This window comes from Salvelinus namaycush, chromosome 24 (assembly GCF_016432855.1).
Source record: "Salvelinus namaycush isolate Seneca chromosome 24, SaNama_1.0, whole genome shotgun sequence".
Taxonomy (NCBI): Eukaryota; Metazoa; Chordata; class Actinopteri; order Salmoniformes; family Salmonidae; genus Salvelinus; species Salvelinus namaycush.
Genome location: NC_052330.1, coordinates 12,327,813 through 12,345,423, shown reverse-complemented (window position 1 = coordinate 12,345,423; position 17,611 = coordinate 12,327,813). Strand labels below are relative to the sequence as shown.

Sequence of the window (17,611 nt, the reverse complement as noted above, 5' to 3'; positions counted from 1 at the left end):
ATTAAAATAACATCAAATTGATCAGAAATACAGTGTAGACTGTACAGTTCACCTAATACTTTTTTTGCACTATTGGTTAGAGCCTGTAAGTAAGCATTTTACTGTGAGGTCTACACCTGTTGTATTCGGCGCACGTGACAAATAAACTTTGATTTGACATAATTTTGTAAATGACTATTGTAGCTGGAAAAGGCTGATATTTAATGGAATATCTACATAGGTGTACAGAGGCCCGTTATCAGCAACCATGACTCCTGTGTTCCAATGGCACATTGTGTTAGCTAATCCAAATGTATCATTTTAAGAGGCTAATTGATCATTAGAAAACCCTTTTGCAGTTATGTTAGCACAGCTGAAAATGGTTGTTTTGATTAAAGAAGCGATAAAACTGGCCTTCTTAAGACTAGTTGAGTATCTGGAGCATCAGCAGTTGTGGGTTCGATTACAGGCTCAAAATGTCCAGAAACAAAGACTTTCTTCTGAGACTTGTCAGTCTATTCTTGTTCTGAGAAATGAAGGCTATTCCATGCGAGAAATTGCCAAGAAACTGAAGATCTCATACAACGCTGTGTACTACTCCCTTCACAGTACAGCGCAAACTGGCTCTAACCAGAATAGAAAGAGGAGTGGGAGGCCCCGGTGCACAACTGAGCAAGAGGACAAGTACATTAGAGTGTCTAGTTTGAGAAACAGACGCCTCACAAGTCCTCAACTGGCAGCTTCATTAAATAGTACCCGCAAAACACCAGTCTCAACTATTTATGAAAGAATCACATTGATTAACTCTTTGCTCCTTTCACAGTTTATTTACTTACTAATGGCACTGCCTACTCCAGATGACACATTTTTTTAATCATATGAGCAAAAAAAACAAACATTTTATTTGGAATGCTAAGCCAGACAAAATTAAACGTGCCTATTTATATAATGAATATGAGTTTGGGCGGCAAAAATTATCAAATATTAAAACATCTCACTAAAAACTTCACTTTGTTACAATGATGCTTGAATGAACTCGAACCCAGTCGCAGAGAAACACAGCAAACAGTGGGTAAGTTTAAATCCAGAACTTTACTTAAAGTCTTCACAGAAACAAGGCAACAGCACAAGAGTGCACTAAACAAAACATAAGACCTAAGCAAGGTTCCAGACCAACAGAGGAACCTAAATAGCCAGGCAACCAGGTGAACAGAGAGGGCAATCAAACACAGGTGAAACCAATAAGAAACAATCAGGGTAACCTGGGAACTAGAAGCAAGGTAAGGGTGCCCTCCAGCAGTAACCTAAGGAAACGCACTCCAAAAGAAACAGAAACTGTGACACACTCATACATAAGTTATACTTAAATTCAAATTGGTTCTCCAGTAGATTATTAAGAAAAGCTCATCCTTTGTTCAAAAATTGCCTTTATACAGATTACAACTTCTAATTTCCGACGAATTGAAAATGTTTTTTTTTTTTAAATTGCCCTTTCTTAATAAACAAGCCGTATATAGCTGGTTACAATTTCTGTTTTGTCCCCCAGAAAATATTTCTTTATGGAACATTTAAAAAAAAAAATGTTTTAGATTTATGAATGAAATTATGAATAGAAACGGAGGAGTTATGTCACATATGCAGTTATGGAAAATATACGGGAGGTTCTGCTCAATCCAAATTTACAACCAACTGATTGCAGCACTACCACAAAAATGGAGGAGGAAAGGGAGAAGGTTGGGAACTTGTTTGCCTGCCATATATTAAAGATACAAATTGGCTGTAAGGAACTGGCATAAATAGAAAAATAGACCCGTTTCATCTGAGGACAAAAATGTTGACAGCTTCGCCATACAAGTTGCAAAATAAATGGGAGGAGATCTGATGTACGAATTCCATGGCACATGGTTTATGAACTGGTACAAAAAACTACACTTGATTCAACACTTAGAGTTTTTCCATTTAAATTATTATATACAATTCTTGCCACCAACAGAATGCTATATATATGGGGCATACAACAATCTCAGCTCTGTAGATTTTGTTGGGAATAGACAGAATCAATAGATAATTTATTCTGGTATTGCCTCTATGTAGCTTGTTTCTGGTCACAGGTTCAGGAATGGTTCAAAAATCACAACATGCACTTAAAATGAACCTTACGAATAGCTGTGTTGGGCGATTTGGAAAGCCATAGTCAGTCAATAATATAATAATACTTGTAGGAAAGGTTTTCATCTTTAGCTCACAATCTGTGGATAATGTATGATTAGAAAGGTAAAAAAATTATGTAAAACATCACAGCACAATTGAAAAATATATGACACATGGAAACCAAACAAGGGCGGTCTATGGTGATAGGTGGGATGGGCTGAGAGTGGCTGAGGGTTGGGATTAAAGAGTTTATGTTTTGTAAAGTATTATTGTTATGTGACTGCTTTATATAACAGTAAAAGTATGTATCCAAAATGTGTACAGTTGAAGTCGTAAGTTTACATACACCTTTGCCAAATACATTTAATCTCAGTTTTTCACAATTCCTGACATTTAATCCTAGTAAAAAATTCCCTGTCTTAGGTCAGTTAGGATCACCACTTTATTTTAAGAATGTGAAATGTCAGAATAATAGTAGAGAGAATTATTAATTTCAGTTTTTATTTCTTTCATCACATTCCCAGTCGGTCAGAAGTTTACATACACTCAATTAGTATTTGGTAGCATGGTACAACGCATCTCCTTCCTGAGCGGAGACGGCTGCGTGGTCCCATGTTGTTTATACTTACGTACTATTGTTTGTACAGATGAGCGTGGCCTTGAAATACATCCACAGGTACACCTCCAATTGACGCAAATGATGTCAATCAGAAGCTTCTAAAGCCATGACGTCATTTTATGGAATTTTCCAAGCTGTTTAAAGGCACAGTCAACTTAGTGTATGTAAACTTCTGACCCACTGGAATTGTGATACAGTGAATTATAAGTGAAATAATCTGTCTGTAAACAGTTGTTGGAAAAATTACTTGTGTCATGAAATTTGTGGAGTGGTTGAAAAATGAGTTTTAATGACTCCAACCTAAGTGTATGTAAACTTCCGACTCCAACTGTATGTAAAATGTATATGTAAAATGTATGTATATGTAGCAAAGAGCTTTAAACATACTTTGATTGCTATTGTGGAGTCTGCTGTGTCCTTCACACAAACACCCTCATCTCCTCCAACACACAGACAGTGTTCTCACTGTGCAGTTCACCATCGCTGTCTCATTGTGTTCAAACCTCACAGTACCTTCAGCAATAACTGAGTCAGATCCCCAGTGTTAGTCCCTGGTGTGGTTTGCCTTTCACACCCATGGAGAGCCTCCCCCTCTCACTATTGCATTAAGTACTCCTTGATTTCCCCAGCTCATCAAGATTCAGATAGATAGATTGCATTTTGGTTCGATATGAATAATACATGTTACGATCCAAATCATATTACGTGTTCTGGATCCGAAGAGTTTAGAGTTTCATTGAAAACACACGGCTGTAGTTTCATTTCTGTCTCGTGATTGACAGAATCGTTACGTTATAGTGGGATTATTTAAAAATCTTCTAGCATGTGCTAAGCATCTGTAAGATCTTTGTTTGATTGGGTACAGTTTATCCATACCTTACTGAAACCCATTGCAGCATACAGTATGCACTAAGCATGTAGGGATAAAGGAACAATGCAATTGTTTGGTGTCAGCTTCCAATCAATAATGCCTATTTGTTTTACCAGCTACACAGTAATGTTGCTTAAAATAGTGAAAATAGATATTTTAAACACAGTAAAGTGAACGGTAAGAAGATTAATTAATCAATGAAACTCCTTCTTCTGTTAAAATCCTACATTTACTCAATGTATGAACTCAAGCACAGTTGCTTTCTGTACCTTTTAAACACCCAATGTCTTTCACTGCCTCATTGTCATAATTTTTTTTCTCATAGGATAGACACTTAGTCAGATATTACTGGTGAGGGTTTCATAGGATAACCTATTTGTCATGAATAACTAATGGCTCTTTCATACAGTTTGACAGTCTCTCTCTCTCTCTCTCTCTCTCTCTCTCTCTCTCTCTCTCTCTCTCTCTCTCTCTCTCTCTCTCTCTCTCTCTAGGGGACCATAAGCTCCTGGGGGACCTGCTGGTGCTGGGAGGGGCCACGCTGTACGGCATCTCTAATGTGTGTGAGGAGTTCATCGTTAAGAACCTGAGTAGGGTGGAGTTCCTGGGCATGATGGGACTGTTTGGCTCCTTCTTCAGCGGCATTCAGCTGTGAGTGTGTGTGTGTGTGTCAGACCTATTGGAAATTATTTCAAATACTTCAACTGTGCTTCATTGAGCTTGTCTGGTAAAATCAAACCAATATAATAGTCCCATAATGTCATACCTAGCCAATCAGGCACTCCAGGCAGGCTAAAGCAAATACAGGAAAAAGAGAGCTGAACACGCCCCCATTCACATCGACGGGACTGTAGTGGAGCGGGTTGTGAGTTTCAAGTTCCTTAGTGTCCTCATCACCAACAAACTATCATAGTCTATACACACCAAGAAAGTTGCAAAGAGGGCACGACAATTCCTTTTCCCCCTCAGGAGACTGAAAAGATTTGGCATGGGTCCCCAGATCCTCAAAAAGTTCTACAGCTGCACCATCAAGAGCATCCTGACTGGTTGCATCACTGGTAGGTATGGCAACTGCTCGGCATCCGACCGTAGTGCATACAGCCCAGTACATCACTGGGGCCGAGCTTCCTGCCACCCAGGTCCTATATACTGGGCGTTGTCAGAGGAAGGCCCCAAAAAAATTCAAAGACTCCAGTCACCCAAGTCATAGACTGTTCTCTCTGCTACCGCACGGTACCACTGGAGCACTTAGTCTAGGTCCAAAAGACTCCTTAACAGCGTCTACCCCCAAGCCATAAGACTGCTGAACAAGTAATCAAATGGCCACTATTTACACCGGCTCTATAGTATTCAGTCTTTCTCTCTCTCCAGATCAGATGATGGCTTCTAAGAAGGCAAATTACAGTTGGCCCAGAACAGAGCAGCCAGGCCCTTAAAGGTACACAGAGGGCTAATATCAGTAACATGCATATCAGTCTCTCCTGGCTCAAACTAGAGGAGAGATTGACTGCATCACTACTTGTCTTTGTGGGAGGTATTGACGTGTTGAAAGCACTTGAACTGTCTGTTCAAACAGCGAACACTCAGCTCAGACACCCATACATACCCCACAAGACATGCCACCAGGGGTCTCTTCACAGCCCCTAAGTCCAAAACCGGCTCTGGGAAACAAACAGTACTACATAGAGCCATGATTACACGGAACTCTCTTCCACATCAAGTAACTCAAGCGAGCAGTAAAATCAGATAACAAAACAATCAGATAAAACACACACGTATACGCACACACACACTCACGCTAATACAAACACTCTACACACACACACATTGTAGTATTGTAAATGTTATATTGTACATTTGTAATACTAGAGTAATAATGCAATAGTGTCTTGTATGATGTATAATGCTATTTCTGATGTAGGCTGTTGTTTTGTTGTTATGTAATTACTTTATTCATGTTTGGACCGCAGGAAGAGTAGGGACCTAATAAATACTATACAGTTCGGCTTCCTAACCAACTTTAGTGGGAAAATGCTCAGCTTCGATGGCAACAGGCACACTGGAGAAGTTTCAACTGTACCAGGCAGATGGCAGACAGCATGTAAGGTGTCATGTGGGCGAGGGGTTTGTTGATGTCAACGTTGTGAACAGAGTGCACCATGGTGGAGGTGGGGTTATGGTATGGGCAGGCATAAGCTACGGAGAACAAACACAATTGCATTTTATCGATGGCAATTTGAATGCACAGAGAAACTGTGACGGGATCAAGAAGCCCATTGTCGTGCCATTTATCTGCCGCATCACCTAATGTTTCAGCATGACAATTCACAGCCCTGTGTTGCAGGGATCAGTACCCAATTCCTGGGAGCTGAAAATGTCCCAGTTCTTTCATGGCCTGCATACTCACCAGACATGTCACCCATTGAGCATGTTTGGGATGCTCTGGATTGACATGTAGCACAGTGTATTCCAGTTCCCGCCAATATCCAGCAATTTTGCACAGCCATTGAAGGGGAGTGGGACAACGTTCCACAGGCCACAAGCCTGATCAACTCTATGCGAAGGAGATGTGTCTCACTGCAATGGTGTTCACACCAGATACTGACCTGTTTTCTGATCCACGCCCTTACATTTTTAAGGTATTTGTTCCCAACAGATGCATATCTGTATTCCGAGTTATGTGGAATTCATAGATTAGGGCCTAATGAATGTATTTAAATTCACTGATTTCCTAATATAAACTGTAACTCAATAATAATATTAGAAATTGTTGCCGATTGTGTTTATATTTTTGTTCAGTTTTACTACTTTTTAATGAGCTCATTCTGAGGCTTAAAGAGGAATGATAAATTAAAAAAAACTAGTTATGAGACATTGCCTGTCTTCCCTCCACTTATTTATCCACTTGTTATGTATGAAATGATTTCTACTGGGGAAGACAGTGGGAGCATGGGGACCTGTCTCTGTTTCTGTCTCTCGCTGATGTTAATTTTAGACACGGGAGCACCAGACGAGACCGTAACCTTGGTAACACGTCAGCACCGCCTCGTCAATTACGCTTTTTCACAGAGATGTCACAGAGCGAGACCTGGGTGGATTGTTTTCCATTCCTCTTGTCTGGAACAGAGGGGAGGGAGGGAGGGAAAATGGTCTACCATGTTGTTTCTATTGTTAGTGCCCCTCTGGAGTCAGAGGATTCCGCCAATAGAATTCCCAGGATCTATTCTGTAGGGTCAGAGGGTTGAACCCCGCCTCGCTCTGATAGGATTGATTTGTCACTGACTCATCAGAACCACAGGTGCTCAGCTGTCAAAACTTTTCTGTCAAGAGACTTGCTTATGATCCTCCTGTCTTACTTTCCTCCCTCCATCAGTAACTCTGTTGTATTCCCTATCTCACAAAGCTTACCTCTGGCTGACGGGAATAGTTTTTCTTTCTGTTCCAGGGCCATCATGGAGCATAAGGAGCTGTTAAGGGTGCCCTGGGACTGGCAGATAGGTAAGTTACTGTTACTGGGATTTAGATGCTGCTCTCTCTTGCAGCGTTGGTTAGCAGCCCGTGTGGGGGGGTGGGGGGGATACAGGGATGATTAAACATTTGCAGAGTGGGAATTGATTGCCCTGTCTAGAGGAGATGCGCCCCCCCCCCGCTGTGTCAGATCCTGCTCACGCAATCAGTTAGGCTGTAAGGGGTGTCACTGGAAGATCACTCTGCAAATTAAGTAGGGGGAAGGGGGGGGGGGCCCTGAGCTAAGATGGATGGGCCGCCGCTGTATAGTCAAAATGTATAGTGGGATGGTGTCAACCTTTACGAACATTTTGTTGTGCCGCATGAGTTACTGGTAGGAGATGAAGGTGTCCACTGTTAGGTTCTAAATAACAGAGTAAAAACTAATGGACAACTATGAAAAGCTCAAACCAAGTTTATTCACCCAATGGGTCAGACAGCTGAACAGACAAAGACATGTTCCCACCAGCACAAGTATAGATACCCCACTTTAGGTGAAGTCTCCTCCTCTTCTCTGAACGTTACATCTTTATTGCATCTTTATGTCGGTAGAAAACTGTTCCATCTCCCTTAATGTGACCTGACCTTGGGCCCCGTTCGTCACTAATCCACAGCTCTCCACCCTTATCAGTGACCACAACCATATGATTGCCTTTCCCTTACTGAGTAACATTCCAAGCCCCTGGCTCATATCCAACCTTAATTGACCCCACCCTATACATTCCTCCTACAGATAACCATTAGCTTCTGGTGTAGAAACCAGACTGTGTCCCTTCTCCTTTCCATAGGATGCCTGATGTCTAACAATAACATGTTCTGACAGAACTTAAATGTTCTGCATTCCCCTCTCTCCCTCAGTACCATGAACAAGGATATTTCATATTTCAAGTTTAGAAGTCAGAACCCATCACCACTAACTGATATATGGATGCACTTTATTTGCTTATAACAGTGACTGTTCACTTAATATTTCATTTTAAACAAACAAGCCAAACAGGGTGCTACAGTACAGTATATAGTATCCCATTAATGTTGACTGAGTTTCAATTAACTGGCCACTGAATATTTAAAATACAATAAATTATCAAGACAGCATGTTATATAGTAGCCCATGAAGATGCCCGATTTTAATTTACACTGATACAGGAGCTCAATGTGTGACGTGCAATTCGCCGCTCTCCAAAGCCAAAGCAAGTGACTAGGTCCTTAATCCACTTGGATTTACCCACTTTCTTTTGATTGAGCGAGCGAGGATGTGTGGTGCCAATAGCAGCGTTTGGGTAGCGTCCCAGGAGATGCTGGCTTGTCACAGGCATTAGCCAGTCAGCGGTGGCTTGAGGGGCACGCCATTATCTGTCACTGCCATGGCGGACAACATAGCGGGCGCCAGAAGGAAAGATCTCCTCAGCCAAGATTGCTTTGCCCTAGAAAAATAATGAGGACTCGGTCATGTAAAATGTAGGATTGTGAGCGCCTTCCAAATACTTGGTGGGATCAATTGTTGTTTCTTACCTCCTCAAGCTTACCACAGTTGTGTGTTTTTTCCCTACTCTTAATAACCAGATATTGATCATAAGAAAGATGAAAACAAAGGCCCATACACTGCCGTGAAATAAAATTGTTTATTTTAGATTCTCTTCGGGTGGTAGTCATGAATTCTCATACAAATACAGTAGCTCATCTTTCCTAATAACAGGGATTTGAATATTCATGGGATTTAGATGTGCTTCTAAAAGCAGAGTCTCATACTACTACACCATTAAAACTTAGCCCAGAGATACACTTCAACATAGTTAAGAAAAGCAGGTGTCGGCCATATTGCTCTCTGGTATGCTGCCAGACAAAGTAAACAAGGCATTTGAATAACTCATGAGGCCTTCTGTTCAGCTATTCCACCAACTACCAACAGCGCCTGGAGAAAAAGGGTTAGGAAGTCTCTGTGCTTGGCCTTACAGAAAATGGCATACATCTTGAGTGGATCGGAATACAAATAATGCTGAATACAGTGAGACTTCCTGGTCTTCAATGGAGACCTTTGTTTTGGTCAAAACAGTCTCATCCTGTTACATGCAGTAGCTTGGGCATGTCATGAATTCATGCACTAAACCAGAGCATGCAGATTAGGACTAGAACTCTTCAGTGTTTAAATGTATCCTATTCCCACCTGATCAGTAGTCAGCTGTCCTTCAGTACCTTCTCTCTACAGATAAACAAGTGGATATTTGTGTTGTCTCTGCTGAGGACAAAACTCCTGATACGTAATGACTATAAAAATGAAAAGCGATTGAATGGAATCCTGATTTCTTTTAGTGGAATGAGCTTGTCGGAAATGGCCTTTGCAGCATTCATAACAGCTGCAAAGGCCTGAGAGCAGAATCTGACAGATAAATGCTATTTACGTTTAGTTTTGACACAAATTACCGTTGCCTGTCTGTGTTGTCTTTTCATCTGAGCCAGTAAAAGTTGTCTTTCATAAATGCATTTCAAAAAGTCAAACCTGAAACTAGATGAGTCATTTTATTTCAACACTAAATCCATTACCGTGTTTCTGCAGGACAAAAGATTATCAGAATGTCTCTCGTCGCTATATGACCACCTTCTCTCTGATATCTCGGTCATTGTGTCAACATCTTCTGTCTCAGATTCCCGCTTCTTCCTCAATGTCTGTCTTTTCACTGTTATTGACCTTCACAGTGACCTGACATATATATATTTAACGGTATTCTCCCCCCCCCCCCCCAAAAATGACAAATTAACTGTTTTTTGGTGAAAGATTGGTAAATTAGGAAATGCTGACATGATTACTTTCCCATTTATATCAGTTGGTAATCTTGGTTAAAACAGCAGTAAAATCTTGCGTGATTAACATCTGGGTCTATACGTGTTAGGAAAGGGGAGTTCCGGCAAAAACAAAGTCTCCACCCTCGCGCCAAAGCCCCCCCCATCTGACCTTTGTTGGCACACGCACAAAGAGGCGAAGGCGAAGCAGTTTAAACACCGCCTTCGCCCAATCCTGATACGTTCAAATAACCAGCGACGAAAACCCCCAAAACTGAACTAATGCTGCTCGTTATCTCGCGCATCCCATTCAATCACAACAGATTCTTCGGTCTACAAGCTGAATCTGCCCACGAGAGATTCATCTGTTTGGTATGCAGGAAAAATGTCACAGGATCCAACAAAATGTTAGATAATTGGACAAATCACTGCACGTGTAATATGGAAATGTGTTGACGAATGGGGAAGATGAGCCCCTCTCTACTCTGTCATGAAGGCCTTTCTGTTCTTGCATGACCACAAGGAGAAAACGCATCTATGCAAACCCTTGATAGACAGACAGGTGAATGATATCTAGCTGGCTAGTTGGTATTCTAGAGAGCACTGTGCAGTTAATTATTATAGTCCAGTCTCTGTCCCTGCGGATCTGTCACTCATCATGTTCTGTGTGTCTGTGTGTGTGTGTGTGTCCTTCCCCAGGGTTGCTCTACATCGGCTTCAGTGCCTGCATGTTTGGCCTGTACAGCTTCATGCCCGTGGTCATCAAAAGGAGCAGTGCCGCGTCGGTCAACCTCTCTCTGCTGACCGCTGACCTCTACAGCCTGTTCTGTGGTCTCTTACTGTTCCAGTACAAGGTGAGTGCTACACACACACACACACACTTTCCACAAGCCTCCAGCATCCATTCTCCTGTACAGATTTTCTTCTCTTACTGCTGCAGCTCTGATAAGATGAAATTTAGATCAAGCGCAGTTTAGTGTGAGAGAATGTTAAGTAAGCCTTCTCTCTTTTAATTGTGTGGTAGAACAAATATAAATGATTTGTTTTTATCTTTCACCCTCAAAGTCTTTCATCTATCATAATTATTCAGATTTTGAGGGATTGTGTTCTGCTGTGTGTACCGCTATCATCTGAAACAATCTTATTCCACATATTTTCTTTGGTTTTACACCAATTGTTTGGGAACATTTTTGGTTTGCCTTTGCTATTCAGTAAATCAGAGAGGACCAGCGTGTATTTCTGCAGGGCATCGAAGCCTTGTCGTTTGGGAAGATGAAAAGGAGGGCGATGAGAGTCAGTGAGGGCAGCGTGCCAGGGTGGTTGGGCTACAATGTGGGCCTTCATCTTCCTCCGTCCCGGGTGGGCTGATGGCCATCATTACCCTTAAAGCAGCTAGACCACCAAACACTGCCCATTAGTCGTGCCTTACAAATAAATAAAGCCCTCTAATCGCTTTCCCAGCTCTGACTCATGTAGTGCAGATTACCGCCCACTGCAAAAGTGAGAGAGAAAGAAAGCGAGATTAAAATGGGTGGCTTTATGCCGTGTAAACCTGTCTCTGCACTCTCTCTTCCACCCCAGCAATCCTTTGCTGTGTTAACTCTAAAAGTGGCTTGGGACATGGCTAATATTTTACTTGTATTTCTTAGTTATCCCTCTCTTTATGTTACCTTTAAAATGCAGCTTTTTCAAAGTCAATCATGGCCAATCAACAATGTCTGGCAGATTGCAGTCAACAATGTCTGGCAGATTGCACTTTATTGTGTATACTACTGTTGTAAGGCCTGGGTGTCGGAGTGTGAAGTCAAAGCGCAGGAAACAGCAGGTGCCAATACAAAATGTTCTTTAATGAACACGGACAAACTAGGCCACCCTACTAACACACTGGGTGTACTACTTAACCAACCCCAGACACGGGGGAAACGAACACAGTCCAGAAAACACGTAGCACAAAACCAACACCACTACTTACAAAAAAACAATCCCGCACAAAGAAACGTGCGGGCCGGCTGACTAATAAGCCCAACTAATTAACCCTAATACAAAACAGGTGAACCCAATAAACACATAGGGAGGGGGAGAAAAGGATCAGTGGCAGCTAATAGGCCGGTGACGACGACCGCCGAACGCCACCCGAACGGGAAGGAGAGCCTGCCTCGGTCGAAGTCGTGACAGTACCCCCCCTCTGACGCGCGGCTCCCGCAGCGCGCCGACACCGGCCTCGAGGTCGACCCGGAGGACGAGGTGCAGGGCGATCCGGATGGAGGCGATGGAAATCCCTCAGCATCGACGGATCCAAAATGTCCCCCACCGGTACCCAGCACCTCTCCTCCGGACCGTACCCCTCCCAGTCCACGAGGTACTGCAGGCCCCTCACCCGGCGTCTCGAGTCCAGAATGGCCCGTATCGTGTACGCCGGGGACCCCTCGATGTCCAGAGGGGGAGGAGGGACCTCCGGCACCTCACCGTGCTGCAGGGGACCAGCTACCACCGGCCTGAGGAGAGACACATGAAACGAGGGGTTAATACGATAATAGGAAGGGAGTTGTAATCGATAACACACCTCGTTTATTCTCCTCGGGACTTTGAAGGGCCCTACACACTGCAGACCCAGCTTCCGGCAGGGCAAGCGGAGGGGCAGGTTTCGGGTCGAGAGCCAGACCCTGTCCCCCGGTACAAACACGGGGGCCTCACTGCGGTGGCGGTCAGCGCTCCTCTTCTGCCGTCCACTGGCTTGTTGGAGAGATTCCTGGACGGCCCTCCATGTCTCCTTGGAACGCTGCACCCATTCCTCCACCGCAGGAGCCTCGGTCTGGCTCGGATGCCATGGTGCCAGGACCGGCTGGTACCCCAATACACACTGAAAGGGGGACACGTTAGTAGAGGAGTGGCGTAGTGAGTTCTGGGCCATTTCGGCCCAGGGAATGTATCTCGCCCACTCCCCTGGCCGGTCCTGGCAATACGACCGCAGAAACCTACCCACCTCCTGGTTCACTCTCTCCACTTGCCCATTACTCTCAGGGTGATACCCGGAGGTCAGGCTGACCGAGACCCCCAAACGCTCCATGAACGCCCTCCATACTCGGGACGTGAATTGGGGGCCCCGATCAGAAACGATGTCCTCCGGCACCCCGTAGTGCCGGAAGACGTGGGTGAATAATGCCTCCGCAGTCTGTAGGGCTTTAGGAATACCGGGCAACGCGAGGAGACGACAGGACTTCGAGAACCGATCCACAATCACCAGTACCGTAGTGTTCCCCTGAGACGGGGGAAGATCGGTCAGAAAATCTACGGACAGGTGCGACCAAGGCCGTTGTGGAACGGGGAGGGGTTGTAACTTCCCTCTAGGAAGGTGCCTAGGAGCCTTACTCTGGGCGCATACCGAACAGGAGGAAACATAAACCCTAACGTCTCTCGCCAAGGTAGGCCACCAATACCTCCCCCGAAGGCTCCCCACTGTCCTCTTCACCCCAGGGTGACCCGAGGAGGGTAGAACGTGAGCCCACCGAATCAATTTGTCCCGAACACCAAGCGGCACGTACTTCCGCCCCACCGGACACTGAGGAGGAGCGGGTTCCGCCCGTAACGCCCGCTCGATGTCCGAGTCCACTTCCCACACCACTGGTGCTATCAGCCTTGAGGCGGGAAGGATGGGAGTGGGTTCAGTGGGCCGATCGTCCGAGTCGTAAAAACGGGACAGTGCATCCGCCTTTACGTTCTGAGAGCCCGGTCTATACATTAACGTAAACTGAAATCGGGTAAAGAACATAGCCCACCTTGCTTGACGTGGGTTCAGTCTCCTAGCTGCCCGAATATACTCCAGATTCTGGTGGTCGGTCCAGATGAGAAAAGGGTGCTTAGCCCCCTCAAGCCAGTGTCTCCACACCTTCAGGGCACTGACCACTGCTAACAACTCCCGGTCCCCCACATCATAGTTACGCTCCGCTGAACTGAGTTTCTTCGAGAAGAAAGCACAGGGGTGGAGTTTTGGTGGCGTACCAGAGCGCTGTGATAGCACGGCACATACCCCAGCCTCGGATGCGTCCACCTCCACTATGAATGCTAGAGAGGGATCCGGATGCGCCAACACGGGCGCATCCGTGAACAGCGCCTTCAACCTGTTGAAAGCTCCGTCCGCTTTTGCTGACCACTGCAACCACACCGGACCCCCCTTCAGCAGTGAGGTAATGGGAGCTGCTACCTGGCCAAAACCCCGGATAAACCTCCGGTAGTAGTTGGCAAAACCCCAAAACCGCTGCACCTCTTTTACCGTGGTCGGAGTCGGCCAATTACGCACGGCCTTAATGCGGTCACTCCCTACCACCACGCCCAAGGTGGAAATGCGATAACCCAGAAAAGAGAAGGCTCGTTTGGAGAACACACACTTCTCAGCCTTGACATATAGGTCATGCTCCAGCAGTCTACCAAGCACCTTGCGCACCAGAGACACATGCGCGGCGTGAGTGGCTGAGTAGATCAGAATGTCATCGATATAAACAACCACTCCCTGCCCGTGCAGGTCCCTGAGAATATCGTCTACAAAGGATTGGAAAACGGCTGGAGCATTCTTTAACCCATACGGCATGACGCAGTACTCATGGCCCGATGTGGTACTAAATGCGGTTTTCCACTCGTCTCCTTTCCGAATACGCACCAGACTATACGCGCTCCTGAGATCCAATTTTGTGAAGAACTGCGCTCCGTGAAATGATTCCATTGCCGTAGCAATGAGAGGTAGTGGGTAACTAAACCCTACGGTGATGGCATTTAGACCTCTATAATCAATACACGGACGCAAACCTCCCTCCTTTTTCTTCACAAAAAAGAAACTCGAGGAGGCGGGTGAGATGGAGGACCTAATGTACCCCTGTCCCAGAGACTCAGTGACATATGTCTCCATAGCCACCGTCTCCTCTTGGGACAATGGGTACACGTGACTCTTGGGAAGCGCAGCGTCTACCTGGAGATCTATCGCACAATCCCTTCCCGGTCGATGAGGTGGTAATTTAGTCGCTTTCTTTTTACTGAAAGCGATTGCCAAATCGGCATACTCGGGGGGAATGCACACCGTGGAACCCTGGTCTGGACTTTCCACCGACGTGGCACCGATGGAAACTCCCAAACACCTTCCAGAACACTCCTTTGACCACCCTTGGAGAACCCCCTGTCTCCACGAAATTTTAGGATTGTGCCGGGCCAGCCAGGGAATCCCTAGCACCACTGGAAACGCAGGCGAATCAATAATATCAAAGCTGATACGCTCCTTATGATTCCCCTGCGTCACCATGTCCAGGGGGACCGTGGTCTCCCTGACCACCCCTGACCCTAATGGCCGGCTATCTAGGGAGTGCACGGGAAAGGGAGAATCTATCTGCACAAGCGGAACCCTTAACCTAAGAGCGAGTCCGCGATCCATAAAGTTCCCAGCTGCGCCTGAATCGACTAGCGCCCTATGCTGGGAAGAGGGAAAACATTTCAGGAAAAAAATCAAGACAAACATGTGACTAACAGGGGGTTCTGGGTGAGTTTGGTGCTGACTCACCTGGGGTGATCGAGAAGCGTTCCGCCTGCCATCTCGACTCCCAGACGGACCCCCCCAGCACCGATCGGCCGTGTGTCCTCTCCGACCACAGCTGGTGCAGGGAGAGCCTCCTCCTCCGGTATCCCTCGGCCCAGCCCCTCCCAACTCCATCGGAATAGGAGCGGAGGGGCTGGGTGGTGGAACGTACAGGACCCTCTCAGAACGCCCGCGGGCTGCCAGCAGATTGTCCAGACGGATGGACATGTCAATCAGCTCATCCAGGGAAAGAGCGGTGTCCCGACATGCTAGCTCCCTGCGGACGTCCTCCCGGAGACTACACCGGTAGTGGTCAATAAGGGCCCTGTCGTTCCACCCAGATCCTGCAGCCAGGGTCCGGAACTCCAGCGCGTAATCCTGGGCGCTCCTCTTCTCCTGCCTAAGGTGGAACAGTCGTTCTCCCGCCGCTCGGCCCTCTGGAGGATGGTCAAATACGGCCCGAAAACGGCGGGTGAACTCTGGGTAATGCTCCTTCGCCGAGTCTGGGCCATTCCAGACTGCGTTGGCCCACTCCAGAGCACGACCCGTGAGGCAGGAGACGAGGACACTCACCCTCTCCGCTCCCGAGGGAGTGGGTCTTACGGTGGCAAGGTACAGTTCCAGTTGGAGTAGGAACCCCTGGCACCCCGCCGCCGATCCATCATAATCCCTCGGGAGTGTCAGACGGAGAGCGCTGGAGCCGAGGGATGGAGAGTCCTGGGCTGGAGGAGCCGAAGGTGGAGAGAGGAAACCACTCCTCTCCCATCAGTCCATTCGCTCCATCATCGAATCCATCGATGATCCAATACGGTGGAGAACAGTGGTATGATGGAGCACCCGTTCCTCCATCGATGGGAGAGGGTTGGCCGCTGCTCCTGCTGACTCCATTTGGGTGCGGGATTCTGTAAGGCCTGGGTGTCGGAATGTGAAGTCAAAGCGCAGGAAACAGCAGGTGCCAATACAAAATGTTCTTTAATGAACACGGACAAACTAGGCCACCCTACTAACACACTGGGTGTACTACTTAACCAACCCCAGACACGGGGGAAACGAACACAGTCCAGAAAACACGTAGCACAAAACCAACACCACTACTTACAAACAAACAATCCCGCACAAAGAAACGTGCGGGCCGGCTGACTAATAAGCCCAACTAATTAACCCTAATACAAAACAGGTGAACCCAATAAACACATAGGGAGGGGGAGAAAAGGATCAGTGGCAGCTAATAGGCCGGTGACGACGACCGCCACCCGAACGGGAAGGAGAGCCTGCCTCGGTCGAAGTCGTGACAACTGTACGTATATACAGTACCAGTCAAAAGTTTGGACACACCTACTCATTCCAGGGTTTTGCTTTATTTTTCACTATTTTCTACATTGTAGAATAATAGTGAAGACATCAAAACCATGTAGTAACCAAAAAAGTCTTAAGCAAATCAAAATATGTTTTATATTTGAGATTCTTCAAAGTAGCCACCCTTTGCCTTGTTAACAGCTTTGCACACTGTTGGCATTCTCTCAACCAGCTTCATGAGGTAGTCATCTGGAATGCATTTCAATTAACAGGTGTGCCTTGTTAAAAGTACATTTGTGGAATTCTTTCTTAATCAGTGGTGTTGTGACAAGATAGGGCTATCTTCTGTATACCACCCCTATTTGGTAAAAGAACAAGTCCATATTAAGTCAAGAACAGCTCAAATAAGCAAATAGAAATGACAGTAAGTCTTTACTTTAAGACATGAAGGTCAGTCAATGAGGAAAATTAAGAACTTTGTAAGTTTCTTCAAGTGCAGTCGCAAAAACCATGAAGCGCTATGATGAAACTGGCTCTCATGAGGACCGCCACAGGAAAGGAAGACCCAGATTTACCTCTGCTGCAGAGGATAAGTTCATTAGAGTTACCAGCCTCAGAAATTGCAGCCCAAATAAATGATTCACAGAGTTAAAGTAACAGACAACATCAACTGTTCAGAGGAGACTGTGTGAATCAGGCCTTCCTGGTCGAATTGCTGCAAAGAAACCACTACTAAAGGACACCAATAAGAAGATGAGACTTGCTCAAGTCAAGAAACATGAGCAATAGACATTAGACTGGTGGAAATCTATCCTTTGGTCTGATGAGTCCAAATTTGAGATTTTTTGTTCCA

General features: G+C 45.7%; 1 protein-coding gene across 1 annotated transcript in view; it reads left to right on the top strand.

Moving 5' to 3' along the window:
* Window positions 1-17,611, top strand: part of LOC120019286 (solute carrier family 35 member F1-like) — an 84,170-nt gene that overhangs the window by 48,005 nt on the left and 18,554 nt on the right. The window contains exons 4-6 of the mRNA XM_038962593.1: window positions 4,115-4,271; window positions 7,066-7,118; window positions 10,605-10,759. Coding sequence (XP_038818521.1) covers window positions 4,115-4,271; window positions 7,066-7,118; window positions 10,605-10,759 — 365 coding nt within the window. The remainder of the gene's footprint in view (window positions 1-4,114; window positions 4,272-7,065; window positions 7,119-10,604; window positions 10,760-17,611) is intronic.